At 39.5% G+C, this 24847-nt stretch overlaps 1 protein-coding gene across 1 annotated transcript; it reads left to right on the forward strand.

Annotated features, from left to right (window-relative positions):
- Positions 1-2994: 2994 nt before the first annotated feature.
- triqk (triple QxxK/R motif containing) lies at positions 2995-22034 on the forward strand. The gene is made up of 4 exons (XM_086177807.1): positions 2995-3159; positions 5552-5636; positions 13483-13568; positions 21181-22034. The coding sequence occupies exons 2-4, from the start codon at positions 5576-5578 to the stop codon at positions 21286-21288; spliced, it is 255 nt and encodes an 84-aa protein (XP_086033933.1). The 5' UTR covers positions 2995-3159; positions 5552-5575; the 3' UTR covers positions 21289-22034.
- Positions 22035-24847: the final 2813 nt, after the last annotated feature.

The following is a 24847-nucleotide window of genomic DNA, read 5'->3' on the forward strand; positions in this document are numbered from 1 at the left end:
GATTGATGTTTATAAATGAAAAAATCTGACAGATGATGCCTTTTCTTTACACAAGAAGTGGGTAAAATCATTTCTCTTGCCCTTTATGACTCCTTACATGTAAACATATCCTTTATTAATTCCTTGTGGGAAAATTCGTTCTCTGCAATTAACCAAACATGGATGAACCATGAGCATTAGGCTGCCGTCCACCAGCGCCAGCAGACCACTTCAGTTCAGTGTCTTGCTCAACAACACTTCTGCAGGCCTTCTTGCTGGTGTTAGACATGTTTAAAGGAATCATGCACAAAACATATGCAGGCTACAAGCAAATGCAATACTGCATGAATTTACTTACAATTCTACGTATATGAAGAAACACACATGCACACACACGCACCTACAAACTCGATGACATAATATAGAGACAAAGTGATGAAATAATACATGAAGTTAGATTGAATCACACCAAGAAATTGGGCATGTCAGAAGGTAGGTATTAAATCATCAATCTGTCAAATTTAATAAAAGCACAATTGTCATTGCAAAATGTCACCACCAAATGGCTCTTATGAAACATATAAAATACTGCAGCCGTGGAAATTGATGATTTACATGACAAGAGGCTCTAGCCCTTTTGTCACAAGAGACTGGTGATATCCAGGGCTGCTGGCATCAGAGACTGAAAACATTTCTGACATTTTAGCTTCGATAAATAGAGGAGATGAGTTTCCTTCAACGGCGGCAACCAATGCTGGATGCAAATGGATAAGGAGGAGGATGAATGAGACTAATAATGTTCCCGGCGATAGTCAGCCCTTGTTCCCCGGCATCTTTTGTTCAGAATCGAAGAACTGATGTGATAAATTGCACCACAGAGTTTTGAAATATGGCAAGTGATGTTTCTTGGGTGGAAGAAAAATTTATGACATTTCATGTCAATGATATTAAATGAGATGACTTAGTTATTTACAAAAAGGTTGTCATGGGAAATATGTGTGCTATTTATTAACTGCAAATTAAATTATCAGCCAATCTGGCCAGGTATGAAATGAGGTTATGTTATGTAAACAAAATCCCAAATATAGATTGTTAGGGTTGGTTATTGCAAAAGTAAACAATTCCATAGTGACTTGAGAGAATGTAATGGTAATAAGCTTTAAGGTTTTGAATCTATTTTCTTATCAACTGCACATTTTTGCGGTCTTCACAGAAAAAACAAAAAATTACTGTCAATGAGAAAACAAAGGCTTACTTAACAAAAATAGGATCCTACAAAATACAAGAGAGCCTTGACAATACACTAAGACCTGACAGATTAGCTGGAGGCAGCAGGAGAAACTATTGCCCTGTGAGTCAGATCTTGCTTCCATTATTTAGAAGGTTACACTTTTATGAAAGACGCACCACTTGGGTGTGACTTGTATCCTTTCTACTTAATTATGTTTGCCTTAAATCATTCTGTGTGGAAAAAAGGAGTTCCTTGCAGTTATAACATTCAACATGGGATAAATTAATATATATAATATGTCCACCAACCATGTATGCACACTAAGACATTCATGACACATATTAAAACTTTTTATGTGTTAAGAAGAACATTATGTCTGTCATGACATGAGCAAAGACAGACAATAATTTTCTTGACCCTCATCCAGTATATGTTAACATGGGACTTTTTTTTTTATTTCACAAGTTGAAGCAATGGACAAGAGATGTTTTCCTCAAAGAATGGCTCACCAAAAATGGAAAACTGAGTTTTCTTCAATTCCACCCTTTATTGAAAAACCTATTTTGAGTAACTTGAAAAAAGCAATAAATCCCCCCAAATATCATTGTCTGATTTTAATTCAAGTGTCCATAAAACTATATGTGTATATATATATATATATATATATATATATATATATATGATGGAGAATAGAGTAGGAGTTATCTTGAAGGAGGAGTTTGTTAGGAATATTCTGGAGGTGCAAAGAAATTCAGGTAGACTTATGAGCCTGAAACAAGAAACGGAAGGTGTGATGCTTAATGCTGTTAGTGGCTGTGCCCCACAGGTGGTATGTGATTTAGAGGAGGAGGAGAAGTTCTGGAATGAGTTGGATGAAGTGATGCAGAACATCCCCAGAGATCAGATTAGTAATTGGTGCAGACTTCAATGTACATGTTGGTGCAGGCAATAGAGGTGATGAAAAAGTGATGAGCATGTTTGGTATACAGGATGAGGAACGCAGAGGGACAGGTGGTGGTAGACTATGCAAAAAGGATGTAAATGGCTAAAGTGAATACTTTTTTCCAGAAAAGATAGGCACATAGGGTAACTTATAAGAGCGGAGGTAGGAGCACGGAGGTAGACTACATCTTGTATAGACAAGGTAACCTAGAGGAGATCAGTGACTGCAAAGTAGTGGTAGGTGAGAGTGTAGCTAGACAGCATAGGATGGTGGTTTGTAGGATGACTCTGGTGACAAGGATGATCAAGAGGACCAAGGCAGAGCAGATGAAAAATTGGTGGAAAGTCCTGAAAAGGGAGGAGTGTTGTATTGTTATCAGGGAGGAGTTGAGAAAGGCTCTGGGTGGTCAGGCAAGCTTCCAGATGACTGGACAAGTCAGAGGATTCCAAGTACATAGGGTCAACAGTTCAGAGCAATGGAGAATGTGGAAAACTGGTAAAGAAATGGGTTCAAGCGTGTTGGAATGGGTGGAGAAAAGTGTTATCTATCTATCTATCTATCTATCTATCTATCTATCTATCTATCTATCTATCTATCTATCTATCTATCTATCTATCTATCTATCTATCTATCTATCTATCTATCCACTTATTATTATTATTATTATTATTATTATTATTATCATTACTTTCCGAGAGAGCATCTTTGGCTGCGTGAACTGCAGTATCACAACTGAGTTTTAATGTAGGCAGGAACTGAAGGCGCCACTGCCCACTATTGGTGGAATTGACAGAGCGCGGCATCTGATTGGATATGATTGCTGCCTGTCACCAAGGTCGACGCATAAACCAGGAAGTAACGTGAACTAAGTGGTGTGTTGGCATTCTGAAGAAATGAAGTGCAAAGTACAGTAAAAGTATAATTTGTGCGGACTGTGTTTCCTGCAGAAGTCCGGTGTGTTATGCAGAACCGCTGCTGACCGACTTTTTGTCACCACGCAAGAGCTGTAAGTATCTTCGAAAGAGAATTGAATGCACTTCCATGTCCAGGGGAAGGTTTTACGTTGTGTATAGAGGGAGAAGACGTGAATATATGGCAAAGGCTATGCATATTGCAACTTAATATCTAAATTTAAAAACATGAGAAATGAATGTGTATACGTATGTTATTTTGCATTAACGTTGCTGTTTTAACGGTCTGGAATAAAACAAACATTTCAAATGTACTTTTATTGCTATCATTCCTCCTCCCTCCTCTTTTCTTTTTCAAATCCCCAACTAAGTCCTGTCCTTACCTTTCAGAGCTGCTACTAAGTTAACGTCTTATTTCCAATCATGGAAAATGTTATATTTTTAATTATTTCCATTGCTGCATTTTTTTTTCTTTAAATAAATCACCATGTATATTCATTTTGTTCTAAAATAATGCATTCAATGATTTCCAAAACAGGGAATAATCCAGTTATAGCTAGCCTCCAGATTTATTCTTTCAGATAAAGCAAGTCTAAATTACCATATCAGAAGCATGTTTTGAATGGTGTACCTTAGAATTCAGTTATCATAATAGTAGTCTTTTGCCTCAGTCTTCTGACTGAGATGTAACATTCCGCTTTAATAAGAATTCCAATGTATATCATTATTATGTAAGCAAAGTTAATTTAAATTGTGCCTTTTACAAATATAAAAAACAATGTTCTTTACAAATTGAAACAGCAATGAAGCAAATATCTGGGTTGACAGACAAATCATAGCAGTGACAATCAATATAAGTGCAAAGGCATTCTACCACACACAATTATAAAATATATAGATATAAACTTTCAGAAAAATAAACGAAAACATGCCAGATGGATTTTTGCAATTAACTGGTAAATGAATTTATTTTCACCTTGCTTTTATCACCAGTGGACTGCTTCATCTGCTTCAGTCTTAGAAAAAGTATAGATTAAGTATTACTTTTTTTTTTTTTTTTCACATTTTTTTTTTACTGCAGTCAGTCGAAAGGTGTGCGTGTGTGTACTGATATTTAGATCAAATGGAAATCACTGCACAGTCGTGCTGCTATATTGGTGTTCTCGGTCCACTGTTTCAGATGGAAACTATTAACTTTCTTGACCTCAGAGTGAACTGATGATGATAGGGGCATCAAATGCTGTTTATAAGGTATTCTATCAGAATCCAACTTTAAGCCTGTAAGATCTTTCTTTCCAAGTGTAAATATTACATTTGGACTATTTCCTCTCTTTCCCTTGTCCTCCTTTTACATGTTTTTTTTTTGCTGACTATGGTATGAAGCTGCTCGAGAGCAATAGCTGTGAATAAAATCCTCCCTCTTTGTGGGCATTAACAGGGTTTGAAATGCAGCAGAAAACAGTATTTTGTGTAAGGTAAAATTCAAGTCTCCCAAGGTAGCGGCCTCCCATGAGAAGACATCAGTCAGTGCAGGCAGCCAGCCACGCTCCATGAACATGCTAATTCAGTCTCTTTTCTCTATTCCCTGGCCGCACCTCCCAAGTCTCTACCTCGTGTTTTCTTCTTGAATGCACAAAGATGCTTCTTTTTTTCCCCCTTCATTTCTTATTTCCTTTTAGTGCACACCTGCTTAGACATTGCTTTTTCCTCCACAGTAGAACATGGTTTCTTTTCATTGAATTCAATGATTACCATGTGATGGAAGTTTATGAATAATAATTGTGTGGCCATAAACAAATATTTTATAAGGAAATTAAAGGTTAAAGAAGTTCAGTGTCATGTGGAAGACCCTTGACTCAGACTTGATTTTTTTTTTTTCACTCTTTTTAACAAAGGATGCAATATTGATTGGAGTATGTTGTGAGGGAGCATGTCTGGAATTTAAAGCAGCACTGACAAGCAAGGTGTAAGGAGGCATGAGCACAAGGATGCTTTGCACTTTGTAAAAAAAAGTGTTACTGCACTGCACATCCATACATGCACCTGTGTTAGTCATACACTTGCTTAGATGTTGAGCCCACAATGTATATTATTTTTAGTTCTTTCCCTCTATATCCTCCCACTGAACTGTCAGAGTAATCAAGGCGAGCTCATGGTGTGAAGGGAAATGGTGTTGGACTAAATGAGATGGATAGGAAGTGCTCACACTGTGATTGTAACACACATGGAAGGTGGTGAAAATTAATTTAATTACGTCTAGCAGATGTATGTGAAAGATAGACCATCTGTCTGATCAAAACTGACTGTGAGAATGATTGTATATTAACGTGAAACCTTTCTGCAGATTTCACACGCTATTTTCGGCTGATAGTAACAGAAATTAAGTTGAATCCAGTTTTGATTAAACTAAACGATCGTCTGTGAAAATTGATACCAAACTGAAACTTAGTTGTTTTTTTTTTCCGCCCCTCCCTTTTTTTGACTCAGTTCTTGTCAGGCTAAAGAAAAGGAATGGGGAGGAAGGACGCCAGTGCCACCAAGTTACCGGTTGATCAGTACCGAAAACAGATTGGTGAGTTTACATTTACCTTGGGGATCATGGATGTATTTTTTTTGTTTGATTCATAAGAAAAAAGAAAAGGATATCAGAAAGTCACCTGGTATTTTTCCTTTTTTATTCAACTGATGGATTCCCCTGGTTTAATCACCAGCCTTGGACAACTTGACATGTTTTTTAATACCAATTAAAAGAAAGGAATAAATATCTTCTTTTTCAATGTCAGCATCTTAGGATTCTGGTCAAAATAAAGACATATATCCCAAAGAAGGTGTCTTAGAATAAAGCGTACAGTTATGTCTCTTTAAAAAGAGACAGAAAGAAATTCTAACAAATAAAACATTCAAAGAGTGAAGCAAAGAAACAAAAACCAAAGCAACCATCCAAAGCAGGAACCTTCTTTCTGAGGTTAGTAAATTGTTCCTCCATGTTTTATTTAGAAGTAGGAGCTCAGGACCGAAAAGAAGGATGTTCCAAGTGATTCATTTTTCTAAACCTAAACTAATATCTTATTTACCGCTTAAAGTTGGTTAATATCTTGACTTTTGTTGTGCTGTTGACTTGGTTTATATACTGCTGTGCTGTCTTGGCCAGGTCCCCCTTAAAAAAGAGATGGCAATCTCAATGGACTTCCTAGTCAAAGAAGAAAAATGAATACATCAATTTAGACTATCCCTTTTTTCTGAATTAGAAGTTGGGATGTCAACTGGTATATTTGATGCAAAGTAATTAGGAAGCCACAAATTGCACAGACCCCCTCTCCCTCGTCCTCACCAGTGAAACCCACATTTCTATGGCAGCCGTTTCCAAGGACCACTGTGATTTTATTGTTTTTCTGCTCAAAAGATATTTTTGATTCATGCGGTACGGGATTGGGACACCGCTGCCCTGTATTTACTATATTGGACGTTTGGAACATTGTGCCCTGGAAGCACAGGTGCACAGTACAGTTCAAGACCACTGGACTGGAGTGGGCAACTGAAAAAAGAGTCAGCACTCACACACAGTAGATTTCTAAGAAATATATATATATTATAAAAAATACAATGCGAGGCACAGTGTTGACACTTTTGGAGAAACCCAGCTGTCCTATCTCACAGGCCCAGCAGTTAAGTTTATATATCCCTCTCCGGACTGGGCACTGCCTCAATCAGGAGCAGTTAATATGCCAGGATATTCCTCCAGCAGGATACTGGAGGAGCATCCAAACCCTCAGACCACACAAACTGCGCGACAAGCATAAAGGGAGCACAAAAAAAGGGTTTTACACGTAGGACAGGGGTTGGCGGCGATTGTAACACATGGCATTGTTGCTGCAGTGCAGGAGGACAGTGATGTGTTTTGTGTCTCACAGGCATGAAGCTAGGAGCAATGGGAATACGGCTTGTAGCCCAGCGCAGGTAGATAATTGGTGACAGAAAGTGTCTACAGAGCTGCTGCTGCAGGGGGAACAGCAATGACAAATAAGCCTCATGCAATAACATCAGAACTGTGTGTGTTTGCGTGAGTACATCTGGCTCCAGAGTCACACAAACAAACCACAGGAGAGAGGCAACATGAGGCTTTAAGATGCATTGCATGTACTGTATGTAAGAGGGAACAAAAATCATTACAATACTTTCATGCGGCCTGATGTATTTTGCAGGCATTTCCTTCTCCCTATCAACTATTCATACTGCTGGTAATTATTCTGATTTTGCTCCAATTAAGTATTGATTTTAGCAGATGGTTGGTTTGAGCTGAATATTTGCATATGGTTTTTCCATGTAGACTTGTCTCTTAAAATAAAGAATGACTGGATCGTTTTTTAACCCTATTTCTTGGAAACAGTTATTGAAGAGTTTGGACTTTGTAAATTAGATGTCAACTTATTTCAATGTGTTTTTATCAAGCTTCATTAAAATATTCTTTGAACATTTTTACTGCCAAAAAAAAAAAGTTTACTGAAGAAAAAGATTGCCAAAAAAGTGAAAAAGAAGTGAAAATAAGGGCAGATTGTTCAGTTTGTTTTGTATGCTTTTATTGGTTTTTAAAATGCTTTGTGGTTGCAAAATGAGAAATGAGAAGTGAGCTTGCTAAGTTCCAAAGTGCAGAACCACACAAAGGTCCTCCGAAAATGTCACAAGAAGGCTAGTAAAAATGTTCAATAATGCTATTTAATTATTCTTTATTGGTTTCATGTTATTTTCTTAGAATCCTCCTGCAGCCATTCCACCATACAATGAACTAGACAGGTGCCATCTTTGAGATGATTGAAAAAGACTGACATTTGGCTGGTAACTCGCAAAGTTATGACTGATATTGGCACATTTCGACATTGTGAGTGGACTCCACTGAAAGCAATAATAAATTATTAGCTGAGTAACACCTCTGCCTCATGAAGAAATACATTTTCTTTATATCCTTGGAGACAGAAACTATAGAAACTTCATAGTTTCGTACTTGGCTTGTACTCCTCCCAACAATCTCTGAAAACTGACATGAAAACTAAAAATCAGACAACACTGAAAACTATATTGAGTCTGTAACCTCAATTCTTCGCAAATCTTTTTTTCCTTTCGGCTTTTCCCTTCAGGGTTCGCCACAGCGAATCAACCTTGTCCATCTAACCCTATTCTCTGTATCCTCCTCTCTCACACCAGCTAACTTCATATCATCTCTCACTTCGTCAATAAATCTTCTCTTTGGTCTTCCTACTGCCTGGCAGCGCCAATCCCAGCATCCGTTTGAATCTGTATCTTTACCTCTTTTCCACACTCTGTTGCTTTGGACTGTTGACCCTAAGTACTTGAAATCCTCCAACTTCTTGATCTCCATTCCTTGTAGCCTCACCTACCTCAATTCTTTGCAAATATTTTCTACAAATCTTTACATTTGCTTTAAAATGTTCTAATTGCTGAACAGTCAACAACCCCGACCTGGGTACAGTTTTATTTAATGTGATCTTGTTTCCATTTTTATTTTTTTTGGTTTATTTTTTTTCTTTAATCACAAACTGTTCTGTTGTAAACATTTTTTTTTTTTTTTTTTTAGCTGCTAGTTATACCAAACACCCAGAGTTACTGCGGTACCATGGGGGAAAGAGAGCAAGAGCAGAAGTAACAAACAGGCTTAAGTAAAAGCTATAAAAATAAAAGGGAATACAACTGTTCTCAACGTAAATATGGCACATAAAAGTTGACCCAGTAAACCTGTGACAGCCATACATGCATCACTGTTGTCCTGTCTTGTGTAGACCTAAAAATCTGAGATGTCGAAAGGAACTGACGTGTCACTTTTGTTTACTAAAAATTACTGTAGCAAACCATAGGTATCAGCTATACAAACTATTAGACAGGATTGGGGTCATAATATCTAAACAATATCAGATATTTTACAACATTTAAATAACAACTGCTGGAAACAATTGACTTTTCTATAGCTACACTTTGTGCTTGACCTGTAGCCTCTTATCCCCACCTTTCCATTTCATGTTTGTCTTAGATTTGCATTGTCGCTCAAGCTGCCTTACTTGCCTCTTCACCCTTCCTTTTGCGGCAATCTCTGCTTTTACTTTCCTCAACTGCAGTTGAAAAGCAAGCATCCTTAAGCCTATAGCTTCTACTTTGCTGGCTCCCATTCTTTTCAACCACTAAACTCGCTCCGCTTGTCCTCTTTCTGAATACCATCACCCTCCTCGTCAGGCAACTCAAATCTTTCAGTAGTTCTTTTCAGCTGGAGGCACTGATGATTTTCACTCATTCTGCTGTTTAAAATATCACTAACAACAACATGATGTGCCACAGAGTAAAGATCTTTCTTTGTGGAGGTTATGAGCTGCTAAGCATCAGGATCTTTAACCTAGCTGTCAGAATCAAATACTACTACTGATCACACCACTAAACTACCTCTAGACTACATGGAACGCACACATACACACACAGTAGCTTACAAAACAAGGCAGTTTGGTACACCTCTATATACCGCCATCATGCAAAAACACAAGCCATGCAAACGAATGACGCTACGCTAACCAAAACAGCCTTTTGTTAATAGAGTAAAGAACCTTTAGCATTACTCATTGGTGTCCATATGCTGACTCCTATCTGATTACATTTAGTACAAAACAGGTCTTTGAGAAACAGACTACTCCACATTGGCTTTCAAATAATGGCTCTACTTAACCCTTTAAAGGCCAGAGTATAGCAGCATCACATTTGTTCGGATAAGCATCACAACGCTAACCGTCAAGTGGTCATTTGCAGAAATGGTACACATCAAAAGACATCTTATGAAACTTCATCATACCATAATCTTAATGATTGGACTAGGACGATGTTAAGATGTTGAGTTTTCCTTCCCACCCGGAAAAGTTTTCTACCTCACAAAGCCTGTTTACCGCTGCCAGAGGGCAGCTCAGGACGCACAACAAGGTCTACCCTCTCTCAAGCCTTGGAGACTTATGAAGAATTAACCGATGGGCATTACTTTGCAATATTGAATCTGAAAGTGTACAAATAAGTTCCTGAAAGAGTCTGTATTTTTATATTGTTGCTGGCACTCAAACACTTTGCATAATAATGAACACAAAACAGTTAAAAGTTTTAGTCCAAAGCGGTTATTTGGGGAAAAAAAAAAATACTGTGAAAATAATGATTGGAGGGAAAAAAAATTCACTGGCAGTACTGCTGCACTCATGTGTCTTCTAAATAGTTCACCGTTGCTGAGAATGCTGACTTTTTGCCTGAGGTACTTTGCTTAGGCCTCAGGCTTTTGAGCACAACATCACGCATAGAGTACTATTTTAGATCACCTTGCAAAATATCTGTTTTAAGAAATAATTAAAAAGACAAGACAGGCAGCTGGATATTATTTTGCATGGCAACCATGAAACTGAATCAGAGTTTATTAGTTCATACTAGTTTGTGAGGCTTGATAAAGTATGACAGTGAAACTGTTTATTTGAAATAACAAAGTCGATTGTTAGGTGGCTAAGACAATGTTTAAATGCTTTTGAATGGACTTCATTGCATTTTTCAGCTCAGACAGAATACCCTTTTACACACACTGTGAGCAGAGGAATGCGTCAACTTGTTTATACGTTCATGCACATTTACACACTGATGGCAGAGGCATAAGTTCAGTGTGTTGTGTTGAATGCAGACGCAGAGATGAATTTGTAAACCTTGAGTTCAGTGGACATGGGATTTTTTGTATAGCAGTTCACCGGCCAACCTCCCAAGGTCGCAATTAAACATTCAGGTTGGATGTAAAAAGGTTATGGTATTGCTCAGGTAATGAGCAAAGCACACACACACACACACACACACACACACACACATGGCCGGCAATAGTTAATTAAAAATTAATTTGTATTCATATATTTTATATTCTCAGATGTTTCAGTAAATACAAAACATGGAATGTTTTGATCAAGAATAATTTAAACAGACATTCTATTGGCAGGCCAGATGTCCCTGCATCACGTCTGTTAATGGTGAGCAACAAGATTTGCCCGCCAATTACATGACCTTTTCTCCATATAATGACCGACGACATACAGTGGTCCTTGAGAGGGGAAAAAAAATCCCACAAGCTCACTGTCTGCTCCAGGCAACATTCTCACCTCTATTAGCCCTCCACTGGGTTGGTGAAAGGCTAAGACCAGGAGCAGGAGGCAGGGAAAAATGGAGGGAGTAGAGGGAATTCATTGTAAGAGTGGGAAAAAAAAAAAATGGTTAGAGAGAGAGATTTTGGGACGAGAAGAAAATGTCTCTGTTATGCAGCAAAGCAGCTACCATAGTTGTCTCCTCTATGGTTGATTTGAGAATACGAGCATCTCCCCTTTCCCTCCCCATGGAGTGGATACTCATTGCAGTCTGTTAAAGTTACGCGCACACACACACACACACTTCTTCCTTTCTCTCCCACTCAAGGCAACTTTTAATTTTTCATCCTCAGTCTTTCCTATGCCCTCTCTGCTATCACTATTCTCCTCTCCTTGATGTCACCTTCGCTGTTATTGCGTTTTAATTGGCTTGGAGGGAAAACGTCACTTTGGCCCCTTTGTGTCACATCAGGAAGGGAACCTTGAGCTGCCTCCAGGGTTCATCTCCTTCTCACACACATACATATCTTATATATGCTACACATACACCTTGTCTTGTATGTCAAGTCGAAATACTGACGTATCCCTCTAATCATGAACGTTGTAATATATTTTTTTTAATTTTCCTGTACCCAATAAGATATCTTCTCATATGGGCTATCTAAGATAGTTGGTATTAAGGTACACTTTGTTTGGCAAACTCTTGTCTTTCTGCTATTTTTTCCAGGACGTTTTCTCTTTACTCCACTTGGTTTCTAATTAGAGTAAGACAGCAATGTTTGCCTCATGTGAAACACACAAACATAATTTGCCAGGTGGCTGTTTTGCCCACAAGACTCAACCTTGAGATATGATCCCTGGGGAAGGAAATAAGGCTGGAAGCAAAAGGCATTTAAGACTTGCTCCGATGAAGGTAGCCAGGCTGAAACGTAAGCAGGTTTAGTTGTTGTAGCTGGAGAGAGGTCCAATTAAGGACAGTCCAACGTGTCCTGAACTACGGCTGCTTGCTGTTTATATATTTGCATTTAATGTTCTCGCTAACAAATGCACTTTTACTGCCAGGCGATTTTGGCAAGAGGGATAGGAGGAACTTGAATACCAATTGTAACCCGCTGATAGGAGACCTTTTGGATGTCTGATCTGTATTAAGTCGGCAGTCCCACTTGTTTAATAGAGTATTTGTGGAGAATCAATTCAAAATTTCAATTGTTAGTTAAGGTGGTACCTATACTGCTGGTTCTCATATCACCTTTGGCTCAACTTTTAGGTATAAAGAAGTTACAGGGAAAGACATTCATTAATTTATTAGTTCACTACGCTTATCCTGCTGTCAAGGTTGTTAGGGTGCTGGAGCCTATCCCAGCTTTCAAAAGGTAAGAGTTGGGGTTCACCCTGGACTGGTGGTCAATCCATCACAGCGCCACATATAAGGATCTGCAACCATCCGCTCTCTCTTTCACACGTCTGGCCAAATAACCACCAGCATGTTTTTGGACTGTGGGAGGAAACCAGAGAACCTGGAAGAATCTCACCTCAAAACGGGGAGAACATGGAGACTCTACACAGAATGACACCCTGTTGTCAGTATTGAGCCAGGGACCCCGAAGAGTTGTCTGAAATAGAAACGATGTCCTTTTTCTGCTCTGTGAAGTGCAGTTGCTTTAGGTTACTCAGAATCAGAATTGCTGTATTTGCCAAGTACTTTTGCAACTGCAAGGAATTTGGTTCTTAACCATTTGGTGGTTAACAGTGCTAAACATGTAACAGGCATTCAATAAATGAAAAATAAAAGTGAGACCGAAAAGAGCAGCGTTTAGGTACAAAACAACAAAAAAAAAAAACATGCATCAAAATACTGAGATAGCCATACGCAGCGCCATCTTGGACAAAGGGACATCACCTCAACAGAAAGGCAGAGTTGGTTCAGTGTCATCAAGAGTGTTATCAATGGAGTTGATAATGCAAATGCTGAAATCTCTGATAGTTGAATGGAAACATTTGCCACCAACATCTCTTTCCAGGAATCATGGTCTGGTTTCTCTAAGCAAACTTATTGTTCCCAGTTTCATGGGGGAACTACTTTCATTTGACCCAAATAGAATGGCAACGGTCTTACATAGCAGCATCTTTCGTCTTCCACATTTGAGTAAGCAAGTCACACTTAAAACCAACTTGAATGATTAGAAAAAACACCTTTAAGCAATTTATCTATCGTGAATGAACCGTCATATTAAGTTAGAGTGATTCATATTCTTAAATTTCTCTCTCTCACAGGTAAACAGGACTACAAAAAGACGAAGTCGGTCTTGAAGACGACGCGGCTGAAAGCTGTGGCCAAGAAGAGCTTCTCAGGATTCAGGGTGAGACTGATGGCTTAGACTCAGAATTCTGAAGTCTGTCTCTGCACGCCCCCAATGTTTCTGCCAGCCTTTCTCTCTCGGCCCATCTGTGATTCTGCTCGTCTGTCTGACTGCCAACCCGGCCTCTCTCCATTTGTCTGCCTGCCTCTCCAGGAGTATATCTCACTAGATCACATTCAGCATCTAGACTCTTTGACTCTCGTGCTACTTACATCTCACTGAGCAGTCTTTTGGGATTGTGAGAATATGTCAACCTGAATTACGCAATGCACTCCGTCTCCGTGTGTGATGTGAAAAGGCCCTCGAAGTGACAAAAACGGCTGACTGAAAGAACAAGGTTTAAAATACCGTACTAAGGAAGACAACATAAATCGCAGTGCGAATTTCTCAAAGGATTAAAATTCACAAGTGCCCTTCTATGTAACGACAGTGGAGACATACAAGGACAAACAAAGGAAGAAATAGAACAGGCAGGGAAGAAAAAGAGAGAGGAAAGTGATAAGATAAAGTTGGGTAATATAAAAGAGCGGGTGCTGCTGGAGTAGAAAAGTGGCTCTCTCCATTGCTGTGCCACACTGCAGCGATTATTTGCTGTTGTGCCGGGAAAGATAGATTACTCCATGTTTATCGCTCTGGCAAATGTGGCGCTTCTGTTTTTGCTCTTCCTCCGTGTTTGGTGAACCAATAAACAGTATTTCCGAGCTTTTCCATATAGAGCTGTCCCAAACCAATAAAACAACTTTAAAATCAGCTGTCATATTTTTTTTGAAGCCTCTTTGAAAGTGCAAAACAATCAGATGATATCTTGTTCTCCGAGGATTCTTTTATTTATTTCATTTTTTGTGCCGTTTAAAGTAAAAGTCGCTTGTGCAGAAATGTAATTTGGTGTCCTCTTTCCCCCCTAAATGTTAGCTTTCTTCCACCGCATTTAAAATGTTCTGCTGTTTACAACACATCAAAAGCCAAAAATGCCCGACTTCCCCATTAAGCTTCAGCTGCCGTGTAGCACTGAGGATTAAACACTGGGTGAACTGGTCAGGTTTTAAAATATGCATCTCTTTGACACGCAAGGCCTCATTAAGCACATCTTTAATCCAATTAGATTAGTCCATATCTTGAAATATTGATATTGCTCATGAATAATTTAGCTTTTTCACACCCAAGACAAGGGGATTTTTCAGCGGTTGGATTAAAAATACCTCCGGGATGAGGATATTAAACTGACTCGGACCTCTTGGCCCGGAGTCCCATTGAAATTCAGCCCAAATGTAATGGATATTCGGTCGCGCTTGCTTACCCATCGAGTCTCTGTAATGTTGTACAAAACTTGCGATTTTTACACGGCTGACAGTCGAAATACCCCTGCTCTGACTTGGAAACTTTGACTGGCACCAGTAATTTGGGTGCGGCTTCTTAAAAAACACTTTTGCCTCTCCTCATCCCTTTTCTCTTCTCCTCTCTTTTCCCCTCATGTCAGCTCCTCCCTGTACGGTTGAAATGCTCATCTCCGATGCATCTGGCATCTCAGAAGGCCCAGGCCGACATGTGGGCACAGGGAATCTGGCAGCTGCCGGTGCAGGCTGTCCCGGGGCTGTCCTCATAGCAGGGCAGTCTGGCAGTGTTGGCAGGGGAAACGTATGGGAAGACCGAGAAAGCGAGAGAGTGGGAGAGCCTCTGTGTTCCCACAACAGTGATCAGCCATCAGGCGGCACAACGTGTCAGAAATCTGCCACCTGTTGTAAACGTGCACGTAAGCACACATGTTGGATCTGGTTGTGTTTACACAAGTAGGGTTTTGTTGCTTGAATGCAGCTTTGCATCTTCCACGAGCGGCGAAGGGCATGGGGGTCATGAAGTCGAAGACAAAGAAATTGGCGTCAGGTCTGTTGCCGCGCCTCTGTGGGCAGAAAAGTGCATTGAGTGTATCTCCAGAACACTAGCTTGCAGGAGAGGAAACAAGCCCACTGCCTCATCTAATTGGCACACTAGCCTTCTGTTCGGTTCTGCACTGTTTTCCCTGGGTCTTGTTAAGCTGCTGAGCCTACAAAGTTGGGGAAAATGTGTATGGAGCTGGCAGAGGATGGAGACTACACATAATGACTTGGAGTAAATTCCAGCTGTCACTTCTGAATGTATGTTGTAATCCAAATGAGACTGTGCAGAGCTGCATTTTTTTTTTTTTTTGTATGTTGCCTGAAAGAATAGGAGATATTTTTAGTGGAGTACATAACCGGTTCAAAATATTGTATGGTCCGACTCTCGCGTATGCACTGCAAATACCTCAGCAGAAACTGTGAAATAACAATAGGAACAGTAGCTATCCAAAAGCTAAGAATAGAAGTCAGAGCTGATCTACAGATATGCAGCAGAGACTGGGAGGAAAAAAAAGAGATAATTATAAAGATATTGTGCCATATTTACTATTGATTACTCAACATGCTCAAGTTCTGAAATGGTCCAACAGATAATCTTGATACTGTATATGCAGGTGTAGCTATTTGTACTCAGGAATTGATATTCACGCCGCATTTCTACGTCAGTCTTCAGAACTATCCAGCAACATCTCTGTATAATTGCATAAAACATTTCTAACCCAGACAGCTAATCTCTTCATTGATTAAGGCCCTTGTCAGGCAGGATTTACCAATATTTTGCTTTTTACACACACACACACACACACACACACACACACACACACACACACACACACACACACACGCCGAATTCACAATGTGCATCTAGTGCAGACGGATCTGTGGGGGATTGATGGATCAATCGATTGTTGACTCGACCAACTCTGACTTCTGGTTCCACACAGCTTATGGTGGTAAAGCCTGGACGGAATCCCAATTAAAAGTAAAGCATTCATGACGTTTGGAAAGCATTTTACTTACACTTAAACTAATTTCCCTCGGTAGATGAATCAAGTCTGTCATCCTAAATGAGGAATTCAGCAAATCTTGCTTGAGAAACTAATCACGGTTGAACTGACAGGTGCAAGTAAACTCAGTTTGATGACTTCAGTGACAGTTTTTTTTTTTTTTTTTCTTGGTGGAATATGTAGGCAGGCTGGCATATGTATGTGCAGATAAATGCACAAAAACAAGTCCGGGAGGAGGAAAAAAAAGGCGTTGTAGATGAGGTGATGTCTGCTGAGCTGTGGCTCGTCGCCAGGGTGACAGTTACCCACTCCCAGCATGCAGTGTGCGATGCAGCTGCAGCCATCGCTGAGAGAGGCGTATGATAAAGATGATGATGTGCTCAGGCCCCATTCAGGGGTCTCCATCAGAATGTGGGCTGAGTGAGTGTGTGTGTGTGTGTGTTTGTGTGTGTGCACATGCCCAAATGTGTTAGTGAGACAAGGCGAGAGTCAACACAGTGGGCTGCTCTCCTCCAAAACAATGATCTCAATCAAGTGCAGGTGCTTTCTGCGACTCGAGTGTTTTCACCAAAGCCCCTCCAGTTTGTTTTCTGAGACAAGAGAACCAGCTGTTCTCCGTCTTTTTGAAACCTGGAGCAAAGAAACCTCAAAAAAATAGAAAAAAGGAGGGGAAAAAAAAGCATTTCCATCTGTACTTTTTTGTTTCAGCGCCAAGTCAACAGAATGCTTAGGTACATGCGGCGCGATACTGTTGACAGAATTACAAACGCTTCTCTTTCACTCAAGAAAAAGGAAAAAAAAAAAAAACAATCAGGCCTCTGTGATTGTATAACAGTTCTATTTTCTCCGAGGGCAAGGGAAAAACAGAAAAGTAAATCAAGTGGAGGAAGCCTAGCAGCTAATGTATGAAACTAAAGTGCGTGAAATTTAAAAGTTTTCCAATTAAGCGGGGACTTTAAGCTGTTTGGAGGCTGCTGGGATGTTGATAAATGTGGGTTGGGGCTAATGAAGACCAATGCAGCTGATGACTAGGCAGTACAACATGTACACAGATAGCTGTGGCTGCTGTGACTCTTTTAATTGTCCTCACCCCCACTCCCACCCCCTGCCCTTCATCAGAGAGGAATTATTATTAGTCCCCCCCACCACTCCTTGCTGGTGCAAAGCCTTATCTTTCTCTTGCTTTTTTTTTTTTTTTTTTTTTTCATCTTCTTCTTCTCATGTTCTCACTGTTAACAGTTCTGTTCTTTGCGCCTCCTTTCTTTTCCAGCAGTTTGGCCCGTGGGCTGAAATTGAAGTCCTCCCTGCGTGCACGCTAGACATAACAATTACTCTCGATTCACTCTGTCCTTTTTCTTACATCTTCTGTTCTACCGTCTCCCTCATCATAAACCTTTATCGCAGCAGCCCGTCACTTATGCATGACATTGGATTTTACACACTGAGAACTGACACCATTCAGGTGATAAAGGTTTGTTTGTCAATTTTCTTCTGGGATTCACACATCAGTCAGTATGTGTTTTTTGTTTTTTAAATGTATTTTTTGATTATATGTGAGAGTTTTCACGGGTCTGAAATAGACCTTTATTGTTTCTTCTTACACTGTAAAAAGATGCAATCCATATACCCAGGATGCATTTTGATTGTGCTAGATATTTATTCAGACACTTAGTATTTGCCACTCTCGCAGTGATGAAACTTTTTTCACGGGAACATTGACCCAAGTTCCTCCACCCTTTTTAGCTCCTAATCCGAGACAGGGTCTTGTTATGTTTCAGAAGGAATTCGTGATTGCTAGAAATCAGAAGCCACCCCCGTTGCCAAGTCACCGGTCAGCTGTTTTCTCAAACCAACGAAGAAGTCCAAGCTCTCCTTGCCTGCCCTCGACCTAGATAGTGCTTAGAACTGTGTTCTAAGAATTTTCGTGTCACAAAGCATCCAGTCATTTTTTTCTCCTTGGGCCAGGTCACATTGCTGATGGAGCAATATGTCACGATACTTTCTCTTGCCATATGATATGAGTACATAGATTTAAAACATTGGCATAAAGAGGTCTTATTTGAATGTTTTACTCTCTTTGCCCATCTGCTACCACAGAGGGGATTTATGACCCAACAGCTACAAGCAGCCGGTGGGCAATCGAGAGTTGTCAGATTTTCATATCTTCTCCATAGCCACGAGGGTGTGTCTGTGCGGGCCGGTCGGTGCATCCTATTTCCATCGAATTGTGTATTTTCTTTCCACAAACCCCCAATCAAACTGTACTCTGTGCCCTCCAGCCCTCCAAGCTCTCTAGTGTTGATGAAGAAGTTTGTTGCTAATGGCTTCCCTTGACAAAGAACAACTGAAATAACTCAGAATAATAACTCAATACTTGAAGTGGCCCTAATGAAACTCCAGCTGATGATTGTGTGCGAGCGCCACATAATGAACAAGCTCTCCAAATTTTCCAGTTTTCAAGTTGAATTCCACTCCTCTGGAAAGCCTCAATTTGCCTGACAATTAACCAATAAGGAAAAAAAGGGTCATTTTGTCAAAGAAAGTTTTACTTCTTACAGAAAAAATGTTGTGGAATGACAAGACTTTGTTTTTACCAGAATATGGTCATGTTACAAATATCCTATCCAATATCCTTGCATTGTATGATGCCAAAAAATATTTCCCTGATGTGACTCGATGTCACACTTTAATGAGACTATCAATAAACCAATAATCAGTTCCCCGAAGTTACTCTTTCAAGCAATAAAATATCTGTGCAGATTATTTCCGCCAGATCTGAATCATAGCAACCGTTGCGTACACGCAGTTTATTTTTTTTATTTAGCTCACGTAAATCTGAAACGCATTGCTGTGGAGCTCCCGGTAGGAGTTGATAATGTCACCACTGACTAAAGCTCTTTCAAATCAATAACTTGAAAAATCATTATTTTAAATGTTATATTACAATAATATCACAGATAAGGCCAGACCTGTCTGTTATTTTGAATTCTCTGCGTGAGTTCATACTTTGTACAATAGAAATATATTTAACTACTCATGAGAATATTAATGTTGAATTTATTGATTAGTCTTTAAAAATCAGCGTTGCTGTGGAATCTTTTTTGGGGTGACAAAAAGTCACTTAGATATACTTTCAAGAGCCACTCAGTCATTGAGCCAGGTGAGCAATGACAATTTATACTAGCCGTGGCCAAATACTAAATTATATTTTCATATTTGTGAAAATTAGCTCCTATGATAATGCAAAAAAGTAAACCTCCCAGGATTCATAGCATAGCACCAGGATTAGTAAATGTAAACATACCTCTGATTCCTGCAAACAGCAGCTACTACTGACGAGACTCTTTTGGTGGATAAAAAACAGCACAGCCCTGGTCCATTCGATGCAGACATGGCTCGTTGGCAGACGTTCTCAAATTAATTGCCACAGTTGCAATATGAAATCTTTTATTTCTGTACTTCCTACGCTGGAAACAGAAAAAAGAGGCTACTGAGACGGCAGGATATAAACAAAACTTGCACTGCACATTTGATCTGAACACTATCAACTTGCAACCTAATGTTCAGTAATACTTGGAAAAGCATTATCTAAATCTCACAAAAAGAAATAAATAATACTGCAAGTTATATAACGATTGAAATGGCTGTCAAATGAATTACAATGCCTGCCTCCCCGCCCCTTCATTATTTAGACAAGTAATAATAACTAAGAAGTGCCAAAATGCTTAAGCTCCTCATTCAAGCCCTTTCAGGTGACACACAGTGTGTCTACTGAAGAGTAAATGCACAAAAATGACTTTAACAGTGGAAAAACCTTTTTCCGAGGTGTCAGAGTAAAGCAGTTTCCTGGGTCGGGCTGTATGAGCTCAGTCAAACGTTGCGTGCTTCAGTCATTTGTGTTCTCGGTTTCCTAATTAGTCCACAACAATTACTGTATCTTTGTTTTGAGTTGTTTTTGGCACAAGGCAGGCTGTATTTCGTCAGCTCACATTGCCAAAATAAACCCCGCAACAAATGACAATTACCCAATTATACCACCAATATACAGTTTTCTTATCACTCCTTTTGACTCTCTTTACTCTGTAAGATGTTCGTATTGCGAAGGAAAGAATCTTGACTTTTATTCACATAGAATTGATAGGAGAAGACTCTTTAGTGTGGTTAGCATCAGACCAAAAGACGCTCCACCATTGGTGCCAACGATGTAATAGCATGATCATTTTCTCCTCAGCGGAAACTTTTCTTCTGCACTCATGGTCATTTCCAATAACCTTCTCAACAATTTCTCCTTGTCCATGTTTTTCTTTAATTTCCTGCCGATCTTTTGGAATGTTTTCATTGTCGATATTCAGGTAATTTTAATTTTACCATTTGGAGTTTCTTTATTATCTCCGGGGTCATTTTCTCGCTAAATATTGATTTCTGTAAGTGTTTCATAATAATATTTACATCATTATTTACTTTAATGCTATTGTTTTTCGTTACAGTTAAAAGTATAGAAAAGAAAAATGAATTTAAAGATTTACACATTGTCTCAAGATTAGTTTTAGAGCATTCAAGTGGATTTACTGAGGTCAAGTAATAAATATGAACTTGCTTATTTTGAAAGGTTAATTTTCTTTTGAAATGAAAAGCTTTGTCATTTCTCAAGTAAACTGTAAAATGATAACATTACTGTATAATTTTAATGCAATTAAACTGTTCCTAAACTTCTGTTCTTGATCCTCTCAGGATGGCTTTCTGGTTATCGCCGCCATTGTCATCTTTGTCGTCTGTGTCTACGCCTTCTTCTACCTCAACCTCAGCGACCAGATCAACATGGATTTGGATATAGATTAATGACTCTTAAGGGGAAGAGGAGACACTTCAGGTTCTCCATGGTTCGATCCAAATCACATACAAGCTGCTGAGAGTCACAGTGTTGTACTTGATTTTCGACTGTTATTGTCTTATATTTCATTTTTATTTTGATTCACGAATATTTTTGTGCAGTTTTTTATAACAGAAATGTGGGTTAAATTGATTTGAGCCTGACATTCAGCTGACCTTATTTGGCATATGTCAAAAACACATTTGTTAAATCTTGAATAGATCATTTTAAGGACCACGTGATATTTTAACGTGAGGCTCACAACCTGACACCAATGTTGTTCGGGTGTTTGTTAAATGTAGCTCTGATATCTGCACTTCCCATATAAGCTGTGGTGACAGCTAACATTCTCAACTTTCCAGAAATCTGAAACCTTCAAAAAGTCATTTGACTTTGTTTTGTCTTAAGACATATGATGTTTCTCCAGTGTTAAACAGGTTCATTTTAAACATAAAATGCGGACATTAATTTCCCCATATTTTAAAATCCTTTTTTTTTTTTTTTTTGGCTGCTCAGACAAATTTTTGTTCTCCTCCAGTGCAAAAAGACTCTGACCTCCTTCCTCATGGCACCTCTTCATGTCACTTGGCATGGCTTCGTCAGTAAACATAGTAAATATGTTCCTACTTACACATCTTCCCCTTCCCAGTCAACACACTACTGTTAATCATATTCTGTGGAGTTGCATCCCACAGTTTCCCACTTAAAAGAAAAATGTAAATTTCCCACTGAACCCCGTGTCACACCGAGACACTTGCCTCACATTCCGGTGCACAAACTTCCCCTCCCAGATAACTGGAGATCACTAAGTGTGAGATTAGAATCCGCAAAGCCCTCATCCTGATTGAACATGTGTGCAGAATACCGAGTGACACATTCTACCTGTAGCGCGAACACACACACACACACACACACACACACACACACACACTCTCTGTGCAGTGATAGGCATCCATAGGATTAGCATTACAAATGTGCTTCCATTCCTCTATTTCAATGTAAATTGCAGGGATGAATGGAAACTGAAGAGGTGAGAGAGCCTCTATTTCCCTCATAGGATTTTTCCCTTCGCATTTATACATTGTTTTCCCCTTAAAGATGCGACACGTTTATGGACAGGAATATGAAAGTTAATCAATGCCTCTTTATCAAGCTGCATGCACTTTGTGGCTTTTTCTTCCTTCGTTTCTCCCATGACCCCAATGACCTCCTGTAAAAGTCTGCATGTCAAAGAAACCATTATGATAAGCGCGCACCCCGACGTGCACCGAGGGGGCTTTTATCTGGCCTTGGTTCATCCAGACCGCACCCCCTCTCTCTTCCGCCACTGCAAGTCACTCACATGTGTAACACTAGATAGCACGGCCCAAAAGACCTTCATATGGGAGAGCTGTTATCTAAAGGGTCACTATTACCAACTGCAAGAGCTCTGACATCAGCACAATAGTCAGGCTCTGGCAGCACAAGCTATTTATTCAGGCACATGTTTGGCAAAGCAGAATTGTGTTATCGTTACAGCGCTGGTTACTGGTCTTTTTTTTTTTTTTTTTTTTTGATACATTGTAAACTTTAAGTGTATTTCTTTTAATCGACTACCTTTTGAACATTTAAACAATGTAACTCTTTATGAGAAATACATGATGCAAGAAGAGAATAAAAGGATTTCTGCATCAAAATTTACTTTCATCCAATGTTTGTCGCTCCTCCACCTTCACGCGTGTTTCGTCGGTGCAGTCTCTGCTTGGAGAAAGCTCTCAAATCAACAGTTTCTCCCTTGATTCGGTCATTGGCCTCCCGGAGTAATTCCATGCCGCCGTCAGCCTGGCTTTCGGGATAAATACGAAGTTCCCCTGGCTGATTCTTGATTGTCCAAATTCGTCAAGTGAACGAAGCCGGTACTGTCAATCCCAGACCCCTTTTTTGTATAAATACCAGCCACTATAGGTTGTCTTGTCAACTACCTAACCACTTTCCATCTTTTCTCTATTCAAATAGCTTAGTTTTGTCTACTCACTGGTCAAGTGATGTCCAGTAACAGTATATTGCACATTTATGCAAAGACATTTCAACACGGTTCACCCACAAGATGTACAAACTAACGCCCATGGTTGATTTTGACATTATCAGTATTAGCATCAGTTGTAGTTCTACTGGATTTTTTTTGTCTTTCCACGGGTAAAGTCTAACCGACACCAACGGGTGTGCTATAGTCTTAATGAAATGGTGCGTCCTCATTCTCTGTATTTGATATATCAAGATGCTCCCGGTAAATGCTCCAGGCAGAGCATTTAACTTCGAGTAAGGTCGAACTAACGTCAGATGAAATGGAATCGCACAACATGCCGCTTTTTCATTCATAGACATGTGAAATGCGAGCTAGCATAGGATACAACTTGACATTGCAGTTGCTTCATGCGCAGCGATGACCCGTCTTTTTGATCCTGCGTGGTAATTAACCGGCAGTATTTACTGTCATGTCGGGGAGGCAATAAAGCCAGAAGAAAAAAGAAAATTGATCTGATGCCAATTCATAAACACCCTTGAGCCATCTGACATTTTCAACTGTTTTGAAAGAGTTGTAAAGACAGGAGAGACAGAATGAATGGTATAAAATAGAAATAAAAGAATCGTTGACATGTTTTGTGAAACACTTTTTGTGTGTTAAATAAGAATTAACACCCGTGTGGAATTGCAGCTCTGAATATGTTTTTAGTTCTCGGACCATTACAGCTGGAATAAAATGCAATAGAGTGGCGTTTGATAGTGTCATTTGTTTGTATGGAATACCTTCAGCTATGATAAGGTGAGGATCTCTGCAGCTCCAAATGAAATGCTGAGTTTATGAATTTTGTTTCTGAAGTCTGCGAAGGTGGTGGCAAATGTTCTATTCAGTCATAGCTGGGTGAAGATGTCAAATTGTCAGGACCGTTTTAGTGGCGGCCCCCCCGATAATGTGATTTTTCTTGTTCGAAGCTTCTATGTGTAAAGTGTCATTTAAAACTCGTTGCGAAGACCTTGTGCGCCGCGCTCTTCACTTCCATCGGCCACCTAGACCTGATGCCTATGTGAACTGTCCAATCTCGGGTGCATCGCTGGAAAACTGCTAACTTTAATGAGCAGTTAGTGCTTGTCATAGTATATATATATATAAATGAAGTAACACATGGATACCGTATCTATAGCTCAGTGATTCGCCTTACATTGAAAAAAAATCGACAGTGGACTACTGTGGTCTGGTCTGAGAGTTAAAAAAATAAAGAAAATGAATCGTTACCTTGCTGCACAAGACCCAGCACTGGCAACCAGCATCATTAAAATGGACTTTAGATCTCTGACTTTGTGTGCAAAGCTTTCAGTGACCTTTGTTCCCCCTTACATCAGACAGCTTCACTTTGTGTTCCAGCCAGATAACCAAGGTCCTCAATGGCTTCCCACACATTCCATCAACACTGTAATCGGGTAAAATACTTTATTATAAAAAAATTATTGTAAGTCGCTGCTTATCTTCTCTTAGCATTTCCAGAGAGA

Source organism: Fistularia commersonii, chromosome 30, assembly GCF_037954325.1.
Source record: "Fistularia commersonii isolate RoL2024-O1a breed Wild chromosome 30, RoL_Fcom_v1.0, whole genome shotgun sequence".
NCBI lineage: Eukaryota > Metazoa > Chordata > Actinopteri > Syngnathiformes > Fistulariidae > Fistularia > Fistularia commersonii.

Coding starts and splice junctions, on each gene's coding strand:
- triqk (XM_086177807.1), top strand. CDS start 5,576: ATGGGGAGGAAGGACGCCAGTGCCACCAAGTTACCGGTTGATCAGTAC. Junction 5,637..13,482: donor TCAGTACCGAAAACAGATTG/GTGAGTTTACAT, acceptor TCTCTCTCACAG/GTAAACAGGACTACAAAAAG. Junction 13,569..21,180: donor AGAGCTTCTCAGGATTCAGG/GTGAGACTGATG, acceptor TGATCCTCTCAG/GATGGCTTTCTGGTTATCGC.